General features: G+C 31.6%; 2 protein-coding genes across 2 annotated transcripts; one reads left to right on the top strand and one right to left on the bottom strand.

The window, feature by feature from the left end:
• The first annotated feature begins 3,921 nt into the window (after positions 1–3,921).
• On the top strand, positions 3,922–6,358 carry LOC124536739 (chitinase domain-containing protein 1). Its single transcript, XM_047113321.1, has 6 exons — positions 3,922–4,308; positions 4,507–4,687; positions 4,966–5,172; positions 5,264–5,425; positions 5,636–5,873; positions 6,174–6,358. Exons 1-6 carry the CDS (start codon positions 4,054–4,056, stop codon positions 6,313–6,315), a joined length of 1,185 nt encoding a protein of 394 aa, XP_046969277.1. The 5' UTR covers positions 3,922–4,053; the 3' UTR covers positions 6,316–6,358.
• Positions 6,359–6,607: 249 nt separating this feature from the next.
• Positions 6,608–10,559, bottom strand: LOC124537092 (epidermal retinol dehydrogenase 2-like). The gene is made up of 6 exons (XM_047113808.1): positions 10,275–10,559; positions 9,071–9,186; positions 8,600–8,719; positions 8,160–8,321; positions 7,262–7,461; positions 6,608–6,792 (listed from the first exon to the last, which is right to left on the bottom strand). The coding sequence occupies exons 1-6, from the start codon at positions 10,543–10,545 to the stop codon at positions 6,696–6,698; spliced, it is 966 nt and encodes a 321-aa protein (XP_046969764.1). The 5' UTR covers positions 10,546–10,559; the 3' UTR covers positions 6,608–6,695.
• Between the last annotated feature and the right edge of the window lie 12,199 nt (positions 10,560–22,758).

The following is a 22,758-nucleotide window of genomic DNA, read 5'->3' as shown; positions in this document are numbered from 1 at the left end:
TTTAAAATGAATAGAAAACACATACAGTATGACGACGTAAACAATGCTGTAGCTGATGTAGTACATTGGTTTAGCGTAAATAATCTTAGGCTAAATAATAAACAAACAAAAATTGTTAAATTTAGTATGTCAAATGTACAAAATGTAAAAGTCGATGTACTCATCAATGGGGAATCGATAGATCCAATTGATTCTGCGGAGTTACTTGGCCTAACTGTTGAAGCCAAGTTGCAATTGCGCCCCAATATTAGCGGATTGGTGAGTAGACTGAGTTCTGCGGCATTTGCGGTCAAAAAAATTAGATTATTTACCGATGTTGATACGACTCGCTTAGTATATTTCAGTTACTTTCACAGTATAATGTCATGCGGTATAATGCTGTGGGGCAACGTAGCCACTATCCATACTAGATTTGTGCTGTAGAAGAGGGCTAGGAGCTAAAGAATCGTTAAGGAATAAATTTAAAGAAATCAAGATATTAACTGTTGCTTCTCAATATATATCCTGCAATGTTATGTATGTACGAAAAAATATTAATGATTTTGTGTTTGTACTCATAGCATTGGTACAAGGAACAAACACAAACTTGTTACTCCTGTTACTTGACTGCATAGAGTCAGTAACTCCTTTGTGGGGCAATGTATACTGTTTTACAACAGGATCCCCGAAAGCGTTCAAAATGCATCTGTTTCGCTTAAAATGAACGCTTGTGTGCAAAAAGTTATTTTATTATACAATTAATGAGTTTATGATCGATAGCACACCTTGGGAATGAAACGATCGCCTCCTGAGTATTTCATTTCATATTAAATTGTTTATATATTAGGTTGGGGAAAAAGTCTTTTCGCATGTATGAACTTGTAATAAAATTTCTTTGGCTATACCATTTGTATCTGGCTGGTTTTGGTATCATTAAAAAGTTTTAATTTTAAAGAAGGCACTTCCAAATTCAAATTAGGAATTTGTGTGATTTTCATTGGTTTTTGTTGTTGTTAAAATGAGTGAATCTAAAGAAGAAATTCGATACATTTTAAAATTTTACTATAAAAAAGGTAAAAATGCAACTCAAGCCGCGAAAAAAAATTGTGATGTTTATGGACCTAATGCAGTATCTGTGAGAGTAGCGCAAGTTTGGTTTAAGCGTTTTCAAGCCGGAAATTTTGATATCAAAGATGCATCTCGCTCTGGTCGCCCTGTTACGGACAAAATTGATGCCATTTTTGAAAAAGTGGAGCAAGATCGGCATATTAGTAGTTACGATGTAGCTGAAGAACTGGCAATTGACCACAAAACGGTTTTGATTCATTTGAATAAAGCTGGGTACACAAAAAAGCTCGATATATGGGTGCCTCATGAACTCACTGAAAGAAACCTAATGAACCGTGTACTCATTTGTGATTCTTTATTACGACGTAATGAAACCGAACCATTTTTGAAGAAGCTGATAACTGGTGATAAAGAGTGGATCACATACGACAAAAACGTGCGAAAAAGATCGTGGTCAAAGGCCGGTCAAGCTTCACAGACTGTGACAAAACCCGGATTAACTAGCAACAAGGTAATGCTGTGTGTATGGTGGGATTGGAAAGGCATCATTCATTATGAGCTGTTACCGCCCGGCAGGACCATCGATTCAGAACTGTATTGCGAACAATTGATGAGATTGAAGCAAGAAATTGAGAGAAAGCGGCCAGAATTGATCAACAGAAGGGGTGTGGTTTTTCACCATGACAACGCTAGACCTCACACATCTTTAGCCACTCAACAAACATTACGAGAGTTTGGCTGGGAGGTATTAATGCATCCGCCGTATAGTCCTGACCTTGCACCTTCAGATTTTCATCTGTTTCGGTCTCTGCAGAATTCCTTAGGCAGTGTCAGATTAACATCACGAGAGGACTGCCAAAACCACTTGTCGCAGTTTTTCGATCAGAAGCCCCAAAATTTTTACAGCAATGGGATCATGTCACTACCAACAAGATGGCAAAAAGTTATGGAACAAAATGGCACCTACATACTTTAGTCAAATGTAAATAAACTATAAAAAAAAGTTTTTGAATTTTCATATAAAACACGAAGAAACTTTTTCCCCAACCTATTATAATAAATGAGATAATAAAAAAAAAACCCGCTGAGTTTCTTTCGCCGGTTCTTCTCTGGTCAGGATATTTTCTTTTCCGAACCGGTGGTACTGTTTCAATTGATCATCAATAAGGAAGTGTAATACTTCATGTTGAATAAAGTAATTTGAGTTGAGTTGAGTTTGAGTTGAGTTTAGTTGTCAATATATAACTAGCCTATGTCTTCGGTTTGCCATATATTCTTTAGTCGTTAAATATTATATTATATATATTACTTTCCTTTTTTATTTATTAGCTAGTTTTAAAGCCCATAATCGAAGTATTGGCTTTAATACTAAATAAAACATATTGGATATAGTAGATTTCAGTAGCAATCCGGAAGTAACCTGATGATTAGAAAAAAAACTTGATGGTCGGAAAGCCGTCACATTAAACTAAAAGAGATTGAGATAAAATGGACCGAACGTAGCTTTTTTTAGGGACACAGATACTTACTGACATATTTCACGTACTGGAATCGTTGGGGAATAGACTCCTTCGCTGGAATCGGTTAGGATGACATCATGATCATAAATTTGTTGTCGAGTACTTAACTAAAACCTTATTTTATTTTATTTTCATTAGATACAATGTCTAATCAAATATAAATAAGTAAATTTCAAAACTATCTAAGCAAAAGTTCTATTACTTACAATTAGTCTCATTCTATTGTGCAATGTGATAGTGCATATCACATTGCACAATATGTAATGATAATAATAATTATTATTTTCGCTATTCATTTAACACTATACTGTAGGTCGGTGGATACAATTGCACTTGTGTTCACGATGTTTTTTTTTCGGAGACAACGAAATGAATGTTGAAGCAAATACACCTAACACACACTTAGTAGTTACTTGGTACTTACTCGGATTTAACTAGCAATCTTAGGTTAAAATTGATGTTCATATTTTATTTTTTTCTTATGGTTCGCAGTAAATATCCTGAGGTATCCTTGAGCGTATATTCCGTTATATATTTAAGGCAAGTTACAATATTACATATATTTTTTATTTTACTTTTTTTATTTAAGTTAATATCGTCATCGCAATGAATATTAAGAAAACCATTTAAATAATAATTTTATGATAAATATTTTTAATGAATGTATTTAATAAAGCAGCTGAGATGGCCCATTATGTTACCCTTGTATACAAGGTTATGAATTCACTTTTCATACCGGGGAGAGGAAAAATAGATAATATTATTGAATATCATACCCCAGGAAGGATTTTTTGACTTTGTGAACTCACAGATGTCACATGAGATGTATGAGACAATACAATTTTACAAATATCTTTAAAATAAAGGTATACTTAACTTATGCGTAACAGAAATAAAAGAGGACCTAATATTTATCCTTGTGAATCATATCTTAACTATGAAATAACTTACTAAATATAAATTATTACACATATAAATTTATTATAAACTTGATTTAACATAATTCTTAATAGTTTTGCAAATTTTATAACGACCTAAAACAATAATGTGTTGTGAGAGTTTTTTAACAGCCATCTAATATCGGTTGCACTAATTAGCAGCTTTCATATGGGTTTTTTTTTTTAACTTAATGCAAATTAATTTAATAAATAAGTAAACAATACGACTGGGGCGATACTCTGAAGATATTATATACGATATGTCCTTACAATCTGATCCTAAAACTTTTATTTAAAGTTTAAGGCATTATATGATTATAACTAATTTAATTTCTTAGTTAACGATTTTCTATACATAATATAGCTCTGTTAAATAATATTGCGTCAAGCTTCAACAGTCAACACTGCACTCAACTGTCAAATCCTATAGCTTTATTAATTATATGTCAACATAATTATTTCTAGCGTGCCGGTTTAAATTATTAATGTTATTTAGCGTAGCTTATCCTTAAGACTTATTAATAGTTTGTATTGTTTTGAAATCTAAGATGAAATGTGTAATTACAATAATACAAGTGTTATTAATGTCAACTTTGTGTATTTGTACTTTATCACCACCGGCTGATAAAAAATCTCAAAAGGGTGTAAAACCGCAAGAAGGTACGAGAAAAAATAATGTTTTGGATCGAAAATTAGTGGTGGAAACACCCTATGTTAAAGATGTTCTTAAATATCATGCAACTTATCATCAGGATATTTCGATTCGCAACTTTAAAAACACGGTTTTGGGCTATGTGACACCTGTAAGTAGACATTCTATGAATTAAAATAATAATATAATGTTTTGCGTAACTCTTCGAGTGAAACTACGTTAAGTTATAATAACGGCGGATAATACAATAATAGTAGTCTAATATATTAAATAGGTATATTATGTTATCAATTAAGATGTTCTTATTTTTATTATACAGTGTTTATAACTAGAAGTCATTTTATTTTAGTGGAACAACAAAGGTTACGACGTAGCTAAAACATGGGCTCCAAAATTCAACTATATATCCCCAGTTTGGCTGCAGATTAAGAGACAGACTCCCAATATTTATATAGTTTCTGGTTTACATGATGTAGATCACGGATGGATGAAAACTGTCAGACAGAAGGGAGCGGATACTAATTTAAAAAGTAAGCTATGAAAAAGTTTTACAGACTGATAATATTACTATTCCTATTATTTTTGTTTAGAAATAATAACTTTTATTGGACTTTATAAACAATTATAATATTTTTTATTATTTTATCAATAAATTAAATAATAGTTTTTCTAACACAAATTTAAGTTTGTAAGTATGTTGTTTTAAGTTTTTCATTTTTTCAGCTTTAATTAATTACAATTAAGTACATTCAGTGTGAATTATGAATATGTCAAATTATAATTTTTTCAAAAATGTTTTCATTTTCAGTTCTTCCAAGGTTATTGTTTGAAAATTGGCAACCATCAGATTTGAAAGCTTTCTTCATGGAGCCAACTTCTATGACTGAACAAAAGGCCCTAATTGAGGAGGTCAAGAAAGTCTGTCGACAATGGATGTTTGACGGAATAGTCTTAGAGATAATGTCCCAAATAGGAAAATATATTGACAAGTCAGTTAAATTTATCCAACAATTTGGTTAGTATTCCATTTGATTAAAACTATAAATTTTATTTCAACTAACAATATAGTAATAGGATAATATTTTATATTTTTGTATTTTTTTCAGGTTTGGAAATGACTGAAGATGATTTAAGCTTAATATTGGTGTATCCTCCTTTCCGAGGCTATCCTAGTGATGAGTTCTTCATTCAGGCTTTCAATGAAATTTATCCTTATGTCCATGCCGTGTCAGTCATGACATATGACTTTTCAAATCCTCAAAAGCCTGGTAAGATTAAATAATATGACTTCCCTCACACATTACTTTGTGCTCATTTTGCATTTGACAATAACACACACACATTTATTTCATATTTAACAAGTTTCTTGTCTAATTATATAGTAATGAATTTGCAAATTAATTATTAAGGAATTGCTTTGTTTGTATAAATGTATATCACTCTTATCACATATGAACATATTGAGATGTTTTTGTCAGGACCTAATGCACCTTTATATTGGATGAGACTTTGCATCGAAAAATTAATAGACAAAGAAGAAAATCCATCTAAAAGGTCGAAAATATTGTTGGGATTGAATTTCTACGGCAACTCATACACTGCTAATGGTGGAGGACCAATTGTTGGCACTGAATATATAGAACTATTGAAAAATGCGAAAGCTAATCAAGTTCTTACATACAATAATAATACTGGGGAAAATTATATTGAAGTCAGGTTAGTCATTTCTTCAGTTTCAAATAAATTAAAAAAAAGTATAAATACGAATTAATAATCTGTTTCATATGTTTTATAAATAAATATCATTTTGTTTTTTTTTAATTATTTTAGAGGTAGATAGATATATATCTATTTCTTTGATAAATCTTTTTGTATTATTACATAATTACAGAAATTATTAATATTTAATTTAATTAATGTACCCAGACATAGTAAGTCATAAAATACATTAAAAAGTAATCATTTTAATGTAAGTAATCTTGAAACACTAATGAAAGAATTTTGTGTGAATTACAGAACATCACAGGGTACAAAGAAAATATTTTTCCCCACTCTTTATTCCATTCAGAAGAGACTGGATCTTGCTCGTGAGTACGGCACTGGTGTGGCCATATGGGAGCTCGGGCAGGGCCTCGATTACTTCTATGACTTATTTTAATTGTGATATTAATTTTATATGATAATAAATAATTTATTACTTTTGTGTTAGTGTTATTTATAAGATATATACATTTTTATTTATCCTTTGTGAATTTTTAATCACATTTTGGAACTTATGTTTATTTATATGCCTTACATAATAAAAAATATGTTAAATACTATATCTAATATAATCAAATTTATTACTTTATGTACCTGTCAGTTTGATTTCCTCTTATATCTACATGAGTTATGTTTATTTGTCTCTGATGTTAAATGTTGGGGGATGGTGTCTAGACAAACAATTAAAATATAATATTTATAGATTTTATTTTAAGAACATCAGTCTTCCATTTATCTTGTCTTGTTTAAGTCCACGTAAAAAGGTAATTTATAATTTCATGCTACTTTTGGTTTCCTTTTTAAATCCATCATTGATTGTGGCCCCTTCATAACGCGATGCATTAGATCCCAACACATTTTTGCTGGAAGTAAGCTGAAAACATTTAACAATTAGTTATTTAAAGCGTGCACAATTAAATCGACTGCGTCCAATGTAAAATAAAATGGAAGTAGAAATGATCGTCATATTCGTCCTTGTAAGTTAAAGGTATCTTTATAATTTCTTTACAATTTGAAGGATGTTTTCTACTTGATTATGATGAATTTGTAATACTGAAGAAACAGTGGTTACCACAATTGTTTTGGGTGCGATTCTCGTTTTGGATAAAAATCGTACGTATTAAGCATAATAATGCGGATTTGTAGAATTATAAATACAAGTTAAGCTAAAGAAAATTAGGTGATGATTGCGTGGGTTTGAACCCGCAATCATCGGTTAAGACGCGTTCTAATAATTAGGCCACGAAAATAAAGGAATGTTTATGTATACGACGTATTTGACGATACCAAATATATGCAAAGTTTCTAACGTCTTATTTTCTACTTAAAGCAAATAATCTTACCATTTAAGAGGCAACAAGTATCTAACAGAACCAGGCATGACACAGTTGACTTCGTTCTTGCGAATGGAGTCGATCATGGTTTCAGCTACATAGTCCGGCTCTAACATCGGCATGAGCCTTGGCGTCACTCCGTCGAACATTCCCGTGTTGATGTAGTACGGGCACACTAGTGTGGCATGGATGTTATTGTGCCCGTGAGCCTGTAAATATCATATGATAATAAAAACCAAACCCACAGAGTTGAGTCTAGTAATAAATAAAATATGTTGGTGGGACTTGTGCGAGCTGGTATAGGTAGGTCCCTCATAATAATTATGTAGTACTACTACCGCCAAACAGTAATACTTATTGTATTTCGTTTGAAGAGTGAGCTTACGTAACTACAGGCACAAGAGACAGCATCTTAGTTACCAAGGTTGGTGGTACGTTGGTATGATGTAAAGAATAGTTACTCTGTCAATGTTTATATGCAGTGGTACAAAAAATGTTAACAATACTTAATGTTGTTGTGTTCCAATTTGTAAGGACATTCCATTTGAATTCCCAAGGTTGGTAGCGCATTCATAATAATGTAAGGAATATTTTCTACAGCGCTAATGTCTATGGGCAGTGGTGTCCACTTACCATCAGGTGACCTCCTATATCATCAAAAAGCATCAATATGGTAGTAAAAATAAAGCATAGGTAAATAATAATATGTAATATAACACATATATTTTCATCTCTATAAAGCCACTATCGCACATAAGTCACTAGCTATAAAATAATTTATGTTTTTTATCATCCTAATTTGCAAAGCTTATTTTACTAATCGAGTATTATGTAGAATCTGTCAATATCCTACAGAAAATGATATAATCTTTGGGGTTGTATAGTTATTGTAAATCGTTTTGCTCACCCGCAACTCCGTGAAGAGGCTCTCGTGAAAGCCAACGGTAGCGAATTTAGTAGCGCTGTAGTCCGTACAACGGTAAGTGCCGAGAAGACCCGCTACTGAACCTACAGTTACTATGTGTCCTTTACTCGAGTTGATCATGTCTGGTAGAAATGCTTTCACGGTCTGGAAATATACATAAAATTATTATATTTAAACATTTAATTATGACCTTTTACTAATATACATACTTGTATATTATTCATTCATTACTTATTGTAATTCTTCCCGTAGGAAAAGTCTGAATAACTTTATATTTTAATTTGTATGCTCTTCGCACATAAATAGGTAGGTATATATAAATATATATGTATTAATAATTCCTTTAAAAAGGAAATCGTTTCATTATTCACTAAAAAAATAAATGTTTTTTTTTTTTTTAATTGTTAAGAAAATATACTCACCCAATAATGGGAAAGAATGTTGACTTTATAAGTGGCTTCAATAGCATTGTCGTTGAGTTCCAGTAAAGTTTCACCGAAAACAACACCGGCGTTGTTGATTAAAATATCAACCTTTCCGACCTGCGTTTAAAAAAGAACCTGATTAGTATTAAGTACTGATATAATGGAAAAAATAATTATTTAAATGTATTGGGTGTATAAAACCAAAGTCGGTACATGTATCACAACCAAGATAATAAAACGACAGTTTAAAAACGTTTGGTGAGGTGTTGAATTAAAAATAAAGTAAATTAACGCTAAATTTAAATCAAATGAAATTGCGAAGCACATATCAACTATATTTATTTAATAAAACCTTTAAAACACGCTGCAGCGTTTCGTATGATTGTTATCAGAAGCTTTTACTAAGGGATAACAAAAAACGTCTCTTCATTTACTATAATGGATAAGTTTAAGTTATGAAGCATTTACCTCTTCCTTAACTCTTTTCGCTGTTTTATATACGGATTCCCGATCTGCTAGATCGACTTCGTAACTTGCAACTTCGTACCCTTCTTCTCTGAGTGCGGTGCTCGTCTTTTCCAAGGCTAATCGAAAAAAAAGCAATTAATGACGTCACTAAGACATAGAATAAAAAAAAATACTAAATTCAGATGAATGCTGTATGGAGCTGAGATGGCTCAGTGGTTAGAATGCGTGCATCTTAACCGATGATTGCGGGTTCAAACCCAGGCTAGTACTACTATATATATATATATATATATATATATATATATATATATATATATATATTGTGTGTATATATAGACGTTGTGCTTAATTTGTGTTTATAATTCATCTCGTGCTCGGCGGTGAAGGAAATCATCGTGAGAAAACCTGCATGTGTCTAATTTCATCGAAATTCTGCCACATGTACATTCCACCAACCCGCATTGGAACAGCGTGGTGGAATATGTTCCAAACCCTCTCCTTAATAGAAGAGGAGGCCTTATCCCAGCAGTGGGAAATTTAGAGGCTGTTACTTTACTTTTTACTTTACTACTATAAGGTACACCATTGGATTAGTTTTTTTTTAAAGTAAGGAGTACTTTTATTATGGAACTATAACAATAAGGTGGTAATTACATACTACAGTTATACCTCCTTAATGGTGCCTACCATTAAGGCGCTATGTCTATATCTTGATGTGTATCGAAATATAAGTTGCCAACTACAGTCGCAAGGTAAATTACACTTTCAGATTGCTATGTTGGTTTCATTTCGTCACGTGTCCACTCGAACGTTGCGCAACTTCTTTTATAAACAAAGTATTTTTCCACTCAGGAATAAGTTGATTTAAATATATTATATATATATATATTGGTGTTTTTATTTGATAAATGTGGTAATCTAGATAAAATCGTTGGAAGCTGTTCACATTGACCGATGATACTTAAAAGGCATATAGTAGCCAGATATTTAGCAAGTATTAAATTAACCTCTTGAAATATATGTACGTGCGCCTTTTGCCCTTATTGGATGTCGAATTTTGACATTTAAAAAGATTTCATCTCTCTCTCATGAAATAAGACTGGCCTTTCAAACTTTATTGTTTGTATATGATTCAATTTATTTATGAGACGTGGTAAAAGTAATTAAAATTTTATTTTCCCAAATCTAGTAAACCAATACTGACCTTCCTTATTAATATCCCATAGTACAACTTTAGCTCCAAGCCTTGCCAACTTAATAGCCAATTGCCTGCCAACTCCTCCACCACCTCCAGTTACCAGAATTACTTCGTCTTTAAGACTTTTCATAGGTCTTATAACATTGGGCACTAAAGTCCAAAATAGCGATTCCAAGATGTAGTAACATGATAGCAGCAAAAAAAGAACCGTGTCTTTTGCAATATCGAATATACTCGACATTTGCGACGGAGTGCTGATCTTAGTGCCTTCTAACATCTCATCAGTAGGTACCTGAAGTTAAAAAGATTTTCTTTAAATATAAAATGATTAAATAGTATCCTTAAATCGTCACTAATATTTAGGGCCTCCTTAATATAAAAAAAAAGGTTCTTAAATTCTCACGGAATCTTTTCCGAGCTTTCAAGAGCAAAATTTAGTAAAACAAGGAGAGCTTAGGAGACATCCGTATTTTTTATAACATATAAGCGGTGAAAACTGTGCAGTTTCAAAAACATTTGACTATATTTAAGACACTTTTTCTTTGCGTTTTGTTTTTAGTATTTGGATATGAGGTCCTTCGAAAAAATATTTTGAAATAAAAGTATTATTTATGGTCGCGCCGGGCCGGTTGTATCAGGGGGCTGGATTTCTAGTATTTACTTAGTTGGTAAATATTCGACAATTGAAGGTAATATAGCTTAAGCCACTCACCCACCAATGAGAGTCGGTGGATACAATAACCAAATATCGTAACGAAATGAAATGATCAACAGGATTGAGTATTGATTACAAGGCTAAAATTTCAATGTAGTAATAATTATGAGACTATCTAAATGAGTTAAATTATTATATTTTTTTGTAAAACTATATGCAAATAGCGTAGTGGTTATAACATATCTCCATTTTGATAAGGTAATCACAGATATTTCTTTATTCATTTTTACATTATATTAATCAATGAGAATGCGATACCGAATAATTAATCTTTAAATTAATCTTACTTATAACATTAATACTCTAAGCCTATGTGCTTATGGATTGTTGTGATTGTTCAAATGTAAAGAACATTCAAATACAAAATAAAATACGCTTTAATAATAGTGAATACGCAAAAGTCAAGTTTATAAATATTCCACTGCTAGACTAAGGCTTTCTCTTCTTAATGGAGCTCTCTGCTTTTTCATTGCGTCAATTGTATATTAGATTTTCATAAATCACAAGCAAAAGAATAATTATAAAATTATTCATAAAAATCTAAAATAGTCAATATATAAAAATATTATTTTTCTATTGTGCACGTGCATCTAAACCTACAAATAGGAATATTAAATAACGAAATGTAAACAGATTTTACCTTCTACACTAGACCATCAAATTTATTTAAATTAATAGATAATTATAACTTACAACTCTGCATGAATATATGTATATAACAAATTAACGTTATATTGCAGTATATTTATTAATAGATACTAAGTAAAATAAATGATAATACATGATTGCATAATTTTATAAAATTTAAGCAATCACGTAAAACGTAACATTATTTACGTTGGTTTAATAAGATTATTACGACAACATAGAGACAAAATCTTGTACTGTAAAATTATAATAAAAATAAATATATTTTTGTGTGTTATAAATGTTTAAAAAAAAACTTAGTGAATGGTCTTACAGTTTGTTGAAGTCCTAGATTGTGTAAGGTCAGACGGTATATTTAAGCCAATTATACGATAGATTGTAACAGAACCAGCGTCTAAGAAATATCTGAGTATCGGTGAAGTCTAACGACATTTAAAATATGTGACAGACTGTTGATAGCAAATATTAATGATAAATTGATTTGACACATATATAGGTTTATAGTTATATAACAATTATTCAAATAAATTAAACATGAACATCTGAGTTTTATAGGTACTTTGTTTACTTGTTTTGGGAGTTCTTGAGTTCATAAAAATCATAAAATTGTAATTATTTTTTTTCAATAAAGTATCATGCATAAACAGCGTCTTCCGTCTTATAATAATAATAATTTATACAGAATTATGAAGGATAAGTTATACAATAAATGTTGTCTTTAAATGAGAAATAAATGCAAAAAAAACAATACTTCTTTTACGATTGTAGATCTATGAAGTATTTAAGTTAACATTTCTTATTTAATTCACGGTAATAGAGTGCGGAATATGGTCAGTAAGACTATCCCGGTTTACAAGTTCTAAAGCTACGATAAATAAAATTAAACCTCGTAAGAATGTTTTGTTGTTGAAGTTGTATAACTATTAAACCTATGCCGTTAATTAACCTTTTCTAATTTCGAACTTTGGATAAATTTGACTGAGATTTATTAATACGTCATTTTAGTACTCAATTATATTTTACGATATAGAGGCTAAACTGGCCAATTATACGTATATAAAATTAAACACAAATGTTGTTCCGATGTTTAAAAATACAAAACCAATAAACACCTCTCTGGTTTTTTAGAAAGTACTTTCATAGAATGTTGTCGATGCGATTTCATATTAAAAGTAGTTCTAGGACAAGTGTAAACTTTTTTTTATTTACCTTGTAGTAGCTACAACAGTTGAAACTAGTGTGTTACAACTTATACATTACTAAATATTCTTTTTAAAAAATTCAAAATTAATGGTCTAAAATAAAATTTCGCGAATAAAATGTAAATAAACAAAGAATTTTTAATTAATTAAATTACAGTTATGTTGCCGTAATAATTATTATCTTGATGAAGGTATGTATAATGCGCAAGAAAATAACTTTGGAGATTTCAAGATGGATATTTTAGTAATTTTGCTATAATTAAGCTCATACGTGTGTACTTACATCGTATTTTGTTTTAATTAAAATATTTATTTGAATTTTTAGACCTTTTTAATCTCATTAATTACTTTCCATATATTTATTTGGAATGGAATTTCCGCATATTTATTTGATAAAATAAAAGATTACGAAGAAAATTAAAATTCAAACGATATTGATAATTGGGAAGATAAGATATACTTCAAGAAAAAAAGGAACTGTTTGTCTTTGTTTATTTCCTTTAAATTAATATTATATTATACAATTATCTAAATATTAAAAAAAATATATAAAAACTTATAAGCTATTCAAAAAAGTTTTTATTATAATATTAAGAAATAATAGTAATAAAATATATAAACGCACCTTTTATTTTATATAATATAAAAATCCAACAACACACGACTTAATTAAAATGTGATCTTAATTCAAAACACATTAAATCCGATCGTTAGATCTGGGAAACTAAGTCTGTAGGCGCTGCACGCCGGTTGGCCCACAACTGCGTTGGCTCGCCGTCAATCCGTTGTTCCACTCTCGTAGCTTTCTCCGATAACGGTATCCAAAATGATATGGAAGTCTCCGATTCATATGAAAATATCTCATCTATATGTTAATAAATATGACATTTTAAATTGAATCAATACTTTTTGACTTCCAGGCAGGATTAATTACATACACATATAATTGTACTTAACTAACATGATTGTATTTTTATTTGTTCAAAAAGAGTAACTACTGAGTTTCATGTCGGTTCTTCTCGGTATAATATACTTTCCAAACCGGTGGTAGCTTCTCTTAGTTGTTAAATGACGATTCAAAAGTGCTTGTAAAAGCCTTCTTGAATAAAGAATATTTCGATTTTGATTTACGAAATATTGGATAAAAGACTGTATGATTCGTTTCGTACACTTACTACCATATAGTTAAAGCAGTTTTCCTAAAAAGTTTATCTAATTTGTTTGGTTTTGAAATCTATACGAAGGAAAACAATAAACAAATTAATATTCAAATGCATACAATAAATAATGACAACCAGTAACAAATACAATTTTAATAATTTACAACTTGTCTTCAACAAATGCAACAATGTCACTGTGTCTCATTAAAATTCTTATTGTCTTGAAAACAATATTGTCGATTGTTTGTCTTTAATAAAATCGATATAAATCTGAAAGTTTGGTTGCAAGTCTATGTTGTTCATTTTTAACTGAATTGAACAAAAGAGGTTTTTGTTGTTTTATTTTAATATCAAGGAAATATATATAATACACATAACTAACAAGTTACACTTAATTATATACTATTACATATGCTACAGGACACAGTAACGTCCAAATACTGTATGAGCGCAGCCCTTTCGCATGCCACTTCTCCACCATTATATAAGTAAATTAATTTCCAGTTGTAACTTAACAGAGATCCAGCGTCACATTTAAGATATGATATTATTTTTTTATAATATTTTAATAAGATAATGCAGTCAGTTAGATTTGTTTAAAAGATATTTTCTTAACGCTCTAAATGCTTGCCAGCGGTGTGCAAGTAATCAACGTGTGTGTAAGTTTTAGAGGTTGCTACAAGATAATAAGCGTTTTTGTATTCCATTCCCGTGGCATGCTCATTAATCGAGGTCGTACATTTGTTATGCATCGTCAAATGGACTGAAGAGGCGTTTGTGAGTTGTGACAAATGCTTATATTTACTTTGAACCGAGTCGTTAGTAACTGCGGGTCTGTTAATATAGGTAATGTATAAGAGGTAGTTAATTACTATTCGCTGTTATACATTCACTTATTATTACAAGTAAAGTTTCTTTTAATCTAATTTAGAGGGAAAAAAGAAAAAAACATGGAAAAAAGTAAAATACATGCATATTTCATGTCAAATTACATGATTAGATTATTATGTAAAAAAATAAAATAATAATAATTTCTTGGTGGTAGGGCTTTGTGCAAGCCCGTCTGGGTAGGTACCACCCACTCATCAGTTATTCTGCCGCCAAATAACAGTACTCAGTATTGTTGTGTTCCGGTTTGAAGGGTGAGTGAGCCAGTGTAACTACAGGCACAAGGGACATGGCATCTTAGTTCCCAAGGTTGGTGGCACATTGACGATGTAAGGAATAGTTAATATTTCTTCCAGCGTCATTGTCTATGTGCGATGGTGACCACTTACCATCAGGTGGCCCATATGCTCGTCCGTCAACATGTACCATAAATATATATAAATATATTTATTTAGCTTTGAAATAATAACAAAAGCAGATCATTAAAAATATGGATTTTCAAGGGCTAAGTTTAAAACATAATACTTTAAAAGTTACAAATAATTTTGTAAATGCACATTTTCATGCAAATAACCTCAACAGGTCATTACTTCAGCCTTAAGAACAAATATGTATTAGTTTTCATGTTTTGTAACAAAATGTAGTTTTACAAATTATGCTAATAATGGATTTACCGTGAAATAGAGTTTATGGTTAGCAGTTTAGTTTTGTAATGTTTTGTTTACCTATATTAGTGCAGTACCTGCTGAAAACTACGTGACATAAATGTTTATAAAATTTTGTAATAAGTACTCGTATTCATGTTGCGTTAATATTTTCTAAGGTAAAGTAAGATTCTGTAAATATCCCACTTCTTAATCTACTTTAATTCTGAGAAGAACGTTTTGAAGCTTATTTTAAAATACAGCCAAAAAATGGGAAGTGTTTAAATGAAAATCGAAGTAATATATAGATTTCGTCATCCGAGAAAATTATACATACAAGGTTTTATGAAAAGATGAGGAAACAAAAAGCGATGGAACGTTTATTTTGAAAAGCTTATGAATGAAGAGAATTATTGGAATGGAATGCTCCACAAGCACAAGTAAATAAGTATCGGTAAATAGATGGATGAGGTAATGAGTCAGAAGCATCAAAAATGGGAAGGCTTTAGGTCCAGATGATATACCAGTTGAAAGGAAAGGAAAGGATGTGTGTGGTTGACTTTATTCTTCAATAAGTTGTTGTATGAAGAAATCATTCCACAAGAATGAAAGAAACACATCTTCGAAAAGAAAGGGAATATATTGGATTGCAATCACTTTGAGGGATAAAACTCATATCACATACTATGAAATAATGGGAAAAGGTGATAGAGAAAAGATTGCGAGAAGAGAGTGAGATGACTCAAAATCAGTTTGGGTTTATGCCATATTGAGGGACAAAAGACTTTTCTCTTCGCCAGTTGTGCGAGAAGCACAGACGTGTTACAAGAACTTCCACATGATCTTGGGACACTTTTAGATAATGAATGTTTTCGCATATCGATTCTCGATTCCGCCACGGTTCTCTTAATGACATAATAAAAAGGCTCTTGCCACCATCGACGTTCCTGCTCTTACTGAGCCTCGTGGAATTAGTCGTGATGATGGTAAGAGACCTGATGGATTAACATTGGTTCCCTGGAAACAAGGTCGGGCCCTTGTGTGGGACGCTACATGTGTTGACACGTTGGCCCCATCTCATATCCGAGAAACAGTGTTAAGAGCCGGTGCCCCTGCGGAAAAAGCTGAAGCCAAAAAAAGAACTAAACATTCGTGTATTATATCTAATTACTTTTTTGTTCCATTTGCTGTCGAAACGCTTGGCCCTTGGAGAGGTGGAGGAGAGAGTTTTCATTCCACGCGGTCAAGATTTATACAGTAACTAGTTCTTAGTAGTAGTAGTATATATATATATATATATATATATATATATATATATATATATATATATATATTAGTAGTAGTAGCTCATAATATTTTAATATTATGAGCTGCCAACCGCAATTAAATAATAATTATTCCCATCCGCTATTAGTTTTAAATCTGCTACAGCCTTGAAAATGGAGATAGGGTTTTATTTGGATAAATAATGTTTTTGACTTAGTGTCTTTTTCTAATATTAGAAACAATTGTAGTAAGCCTCTGAACAGCCGTTTTGGTACATAGCACTCAGCGATTATTCTTCTGCCAAAAGTAGCATTCCGTAATTGAAATTTCGTTGAATTAGCCAGTGTAATTACAGAGAAATGAAACATATTATCTTTGCTCGTTGACATTTAAAGTTGCTCATGTATGTTCACTGTAGAGCACCGTTTGCATAGGGCATCGTAAATAAATTCCTGTTACAAAAATGAGCTGTAAAAACATAAAATTCAGACGAATTGATAACCTCCTCCTTTTTGAAGTCGGTTGAACAGAGTTATTTTTTGTGTTTACCCTTTCCCAATCAATCAACAATACGTTTTTTGAAATATGTATTCACAATAATTGTTGAAGAACAATTCTGGCGAGAAATCTTTACTACGGGTATATGGTACTGATATGACAATTTATGTGCCTTAATGTATTACAATTTATGTGAGAAAATTGTCAAATACTTCCGAAATATTTATCACATTTTTTGTATTCATCTATACATATAATAAAATTTAAGTGTATGTTTGTAATATTAAAATAGCCCTTTTATACTCAATGCATATGTACATATGTATACACGATACATTTACGAAAATATTTTTTTTTTATTATATTTGTCTTTCTGTCTGTCTGTTTGTTTCGGTTAATCGGGAACGGCTGGACTGAATTTTAACGGGACTTTCACTGGCAGATAACTTATATAATAAGGAGTAACTTAGGCTAAAATACATTTTACACACATGTGTGTTTACATACAATTACAATGGATTGTTTATATTTATATATTCGTAGTTAAGTCAATATTACGAGCAAAAACAGCGTTGCTTAATGCTTTTCATGTAAAATTTTACAAACACAAAAGTAATATAGTTTTGACCATAACTCTATATACCTATTGCTTTTTCTCTATTATACTACTTACTATACGCTGGCATATTATTTTGCTATAAAATAATACAAACTAGTTTTATATATATTTTTAGATTCAGACTAAGTACATGAACTATGAATTTAATTCCATATCAATTTAATGAATGGTTTTTGTATCGACCTCGAAATAAAAAGAGCAAACTAATAATTTATAGATATGTAATAAATAATTATTTATAGTATCAGTATGATAAAAAACCCAGACGTTTAAAGCGTATCTTAATTTGTGTAATTACATTTAATTATAATCAATGTAACTCATTATCAAACTAGACGAATTACTATCAGACTTAATCTTATATGGACAGCTTGTTACGACATGGAAATTTTAATTAATCACAAAACTTTGCTATAATATATATTAGGTTTTCACATAAACGTACATCGGGGTTACCAGTTTTCAGCGACGGTTTATCCAAATCGATAAAATTTGATAACATTTCTTAAGGGCTCAACCCAACTGTAAGCAACCGATGTTGCCGATATTCAGGACGGTGGTAGTCGCATTTCAGGTCATTTTCAAATTCCCGAAGTCGTCACCCTAGTACATTCACGGCAGTATAGAAAAAAAGCTCGAACTATCGAGGATTAATTTAATTTAAATCTTAACGGTATAGGTACTGAATTATATGAAACTAAATAAATACCTTGGTATATGAATTACATCTCACTGTAGGTATATTAGAATAGGTTCGATCGTCGTCTATTGTTATAATTACAACATATAATTTAGAACAAAATATTCTTCGTTGGTGCAAAATATGAGGACCAAGACTCGCGACAAAATACATGTTACAATACGCTGTACGAGCGGTATTCGTTTAAGCGTTTGATTTATTTTTACATCATTTCCATTATATTTTTGCACTTTGTACGTTAATGATTCTCAAAATGTAAATAAATGTTCATTTTAAAATCTTTAAGATGCATTAACACTTTAAGAGTGTCCCTTTTATGTATGATCAAATTAAGATATTATATAAACGTCCATGATATTTTAATATAAATTTTAAATACCGTACCGATATTTTTAAAACAATTAACTATAATTAAACCGTTGAATTATGAACTTTTGTTATTTTACATCAACTATGCATGCCTGTAAGTGACGTCAATTTTGTCCATTCCGTTCCTTTCCGTTCTAAAGAAAATAACTCTGTAAGTTCCAGAATATATTAAAGTGGCTTACTCGTTATTTGGGCTTTTTAAATCTCTCATTTTTTATTGAGAAAAAATAAGTACAGGATACAAATGTTTAAAAAATTATCGAATTTAATCAACTATATCCTGATTTATTTTAAAATTGTATTTAATTATAAAGAAGTTTGGTGAAAAATAAATAAGATAAATATTATAAGTACCAAACCGTCTCAATAGCCCAGTTGTTATAAATTACCGGGCTATAATATTTGCAATGGTACGACTATTAAAAAGTACGTTATTTAACAATTGAACATTAATATATTATGAAACCTATTAATTAAAACATTTAGTAGGTTTTAAATGTTAAACAGAACTTCGATATTAAGGTAATTAAATGTAATTTCTTCTGCTAATTTAACCGTAGGAAGTTTTAATTTTGATTCTTTATGTGTCGTATAAAAAATCCATTAATATAAACGACGTAATTTTAACAAAAAGTACACAACTTAAGCAAGTTGTTTACTTAACGTTTTAACATCATTTAAAAATATTACTTGTTATGTCTTATTTTGTTTATCTAAAATAAAGACCAATTTAGTCTTTGGTATTACTTTCTCTATTTTCTACTTAAGTATAATGATTGCTAAGTCAACGCCTCGAGCTGATCTTGCCTATTGCTTGACACCTGTCACTCGCTATATAATCAGATTTTATTAATTATGGTGATTTTGATAATATTTTAATACTACTTCATGTTGATAAGATAAAAAAATTGATTTTGTTATTTGAAGTAATATCGTTAGCTAAATCCTTTTAATGCGTTTTAGTCACAATTTTGTTTAAGGCGTAAGAACAAGTACAATGTAATGGAGGTAGAATAAATTTTAAAACGCAAATGAAAGAAGAGTATCCTAAATTACTACTTATTACATTTATTTAGCCTTAACCTATCTTGTGCTTATCTAATAATGTTAACTAGTTTGCCTCGAAGCTTCGCGTTTTTTCAAAACATTTTTTAGGAATTTTGAAACCCATGCCGACGGGTTTAATTTGTTTTGATTACATTTAATTGTCATCATCATCATAATCATCATTTTTTTCCACTGCTGGACACTGCTGTCTCTAAGTGCACGCCACTCTGGTCTTTCTCCGGCGACTCGCATCCAGCTCCTGCTTGCCGCCTTGCGTTAATCGTCATTGCACCGTGCTTGGGGACATCCTACACTACGTTTGCCGAGACGCGGTCTCCACTCTAGAACACGTTTTCCCAAACGGTTGTCGGCTCTACGACAAATATGACCAGCCCACTGCCACTTCAGCTTACTAATCCGGTGGGCTATGTCGATGACTTTGGTTCTTTAACGGATCACCTCATTTCTGATACGATCCCTCACAGAAACGCCCAGTATAGCCCTTTCCATAGCACGCAGAGCGACTTTAAACTGGTGGATCAGCCTTGTGGTGAGTGTCCACATTTCGGCTCCGTATGTCATGAAGGGTAGGAAGCACTAGTTGAAAACTCTCGTCTTAAGGCACTGTGGGATCGACGATGTAAAGATTCGACGTAACTTCCCAAACGCTGCCCAACCCACCTGAATTCTTTTATTCACCTCATCCTCAAGGTTGTTTCTACCTAATCGCAAAGTCGGGGTAGACATATTTTTTAACAACTTCGAGGACGGAATATCGCAGTCGGATTGGACATGACCTTGGTTTAATCCAAGTACATCCGTAGGCCGATACGCATAGAAGAATCAGCCAGCTCGTTCAGCATTTGTTGTAGGTCCTGCAGCGTTTTTGCCACGATGTCGATGACGTCTGCGAATCTCAAGTGAGAGATGTATTCGCAATTGATGTTGATGCCACGTCCTTTCCCGTTCAGCGTCTTGAACATATCTTCCATTGCATTAGTGAACAATTTGGGGGAAATAAAGTCCCCTTGTCTCACTCTTCGATGCAATAGTATGGGCTTTGTTAGCTGATTCTGTACTCGGACGGACATGGTGGCAGCTTAGTAGAGACATCTCATCACTTGGATGTATCAATCTGTCAATCAACTTGGCAACGTTGCAGGGACTCCAGAATAGCCCAGATTTCAACCGAGTCAAAGGCCTGCTCATAGTCCACGAATGCAAGATACAGGGGCCGATTATACTCATGGGACTTCTATCTAATCTGCCGCACTGTATGGATGAGGTCTATGGTGCTGTATCCAGTCCGAAATCCGGACTGTTCCGGGAATTGGACTTCGTCAAATCTTCGCGCAAGACGGTTCGTGATCACTCTTGAAAACAGCTTATAGACGTGACTCAGTAGGAATATGGGACGATAGTTTTTCAGCAGGGTTTTGTCTCCCTTTTTAAAGAACAGGACGACCACACTCACAGTTACTCATATACATTTGGCGCCAAAATGATAAAACCTCTTTTAATGAAATTTTTAAATTCAATGTTAACGATTTAGTAAATTACAATCAAGGATACCCTTTTATTTTTCTGCACATTTACGGTTGGTGCTCTTCAAAATGAGACCATTATCGTTTTTTTATGTACAGCTTTTATCTCATAATCACTGGGACAAAAATCGGCTAGCGCTATTTTAATATATGTACAAGATGTTAAAGACAATATGCTCTTGCATTGCACCACCGTGATGAAATAAAATCCGAGCAATCTCCTCAAAAGGCGGCTTTAGTCCAGCGTCGGGATGTTTACGAGTTTCTTTATTTTATATGGTATGAAAATAATTTTCGAATAAATTGTTGTAATATATACGATTGAGAACTTTGAAGGGATAAGAAATGGAGAATTAGTAGATACTTGCATAAAATGTAACATTGAAAGTACGTTTTGTTTTACAGTAAAAATAAATGTTGCATTACAAATAAAAGGCTAAATGGTGAAAGCTTTATAGGGTTAAGTATTGCAGAATATTTAAGTAAGTGTATAAAATGCAACCTTGAAAGTAACTTTTACTACTTAGTATAAAGAAATAATAATGTTAATGAAATATTACCGTTTCGAAAATTGACAAAACGAATTTAAAAAGAAAAAATATTTCAGATTTCCGAAAAAAAAGTACTTAGATATTTAAGCCACAGCAGCAAAAATATATTACATTATATTTTTACACTATATTATTAATAAATTTAAATTTATTCCTCCGTCATTTTTAAATTAAAATTATATTTGAATAATTATCGAATTCATATCTATGTGATTATCGCTGTTGAGTTGGACCGATAAGTTACTGTATCGTGTTGATGTAAACTATCCTAGGCTAATGATATACATACATACATATATGTCTTAAGAACCCTTGCAGTGTTCCGCTCGTGGCTCGGCGGATTTCCTCTCAGGCGGCAGACGTGACCTCCTGCACTCCTCGCTGGTACGCATGGCATCACGAAACCATCCTGGCTGCCGTCCTCCTTAGGGCCGTCTTAAGTAACGTAACGCACATCTATCTATACTATATAAGCAGTGTTTGAAATAACAATTCAAATATGTTTTAATTTTATAGTGTCGATTGTTTTAAAATTAAATTAGTTAATTTAAATCAATGTATATACTACACTGTAATTCTGGATACAATCCAGCTTTAAATGGGAAGCTATTACAAAAATTCTATCGTAGGCAGGCTGAC

This window comes from Vanessa cardui, chromosome 17, assembly GCF_905220365.1.
Source record: "Vanessa cardui chromosome 17, ilVanCard2.1, whole genome shotgun sequence".
NCBI classification, from domain to species: Eukaryota; Metazoa; Arthropoda; class Insecta; order Lepidoptera; family Nymphalidae; genus Vanessa; species Vanessa cardui.
This window is presented reverse-complemented; position numbering and strand designations above follow the sequence as displayed.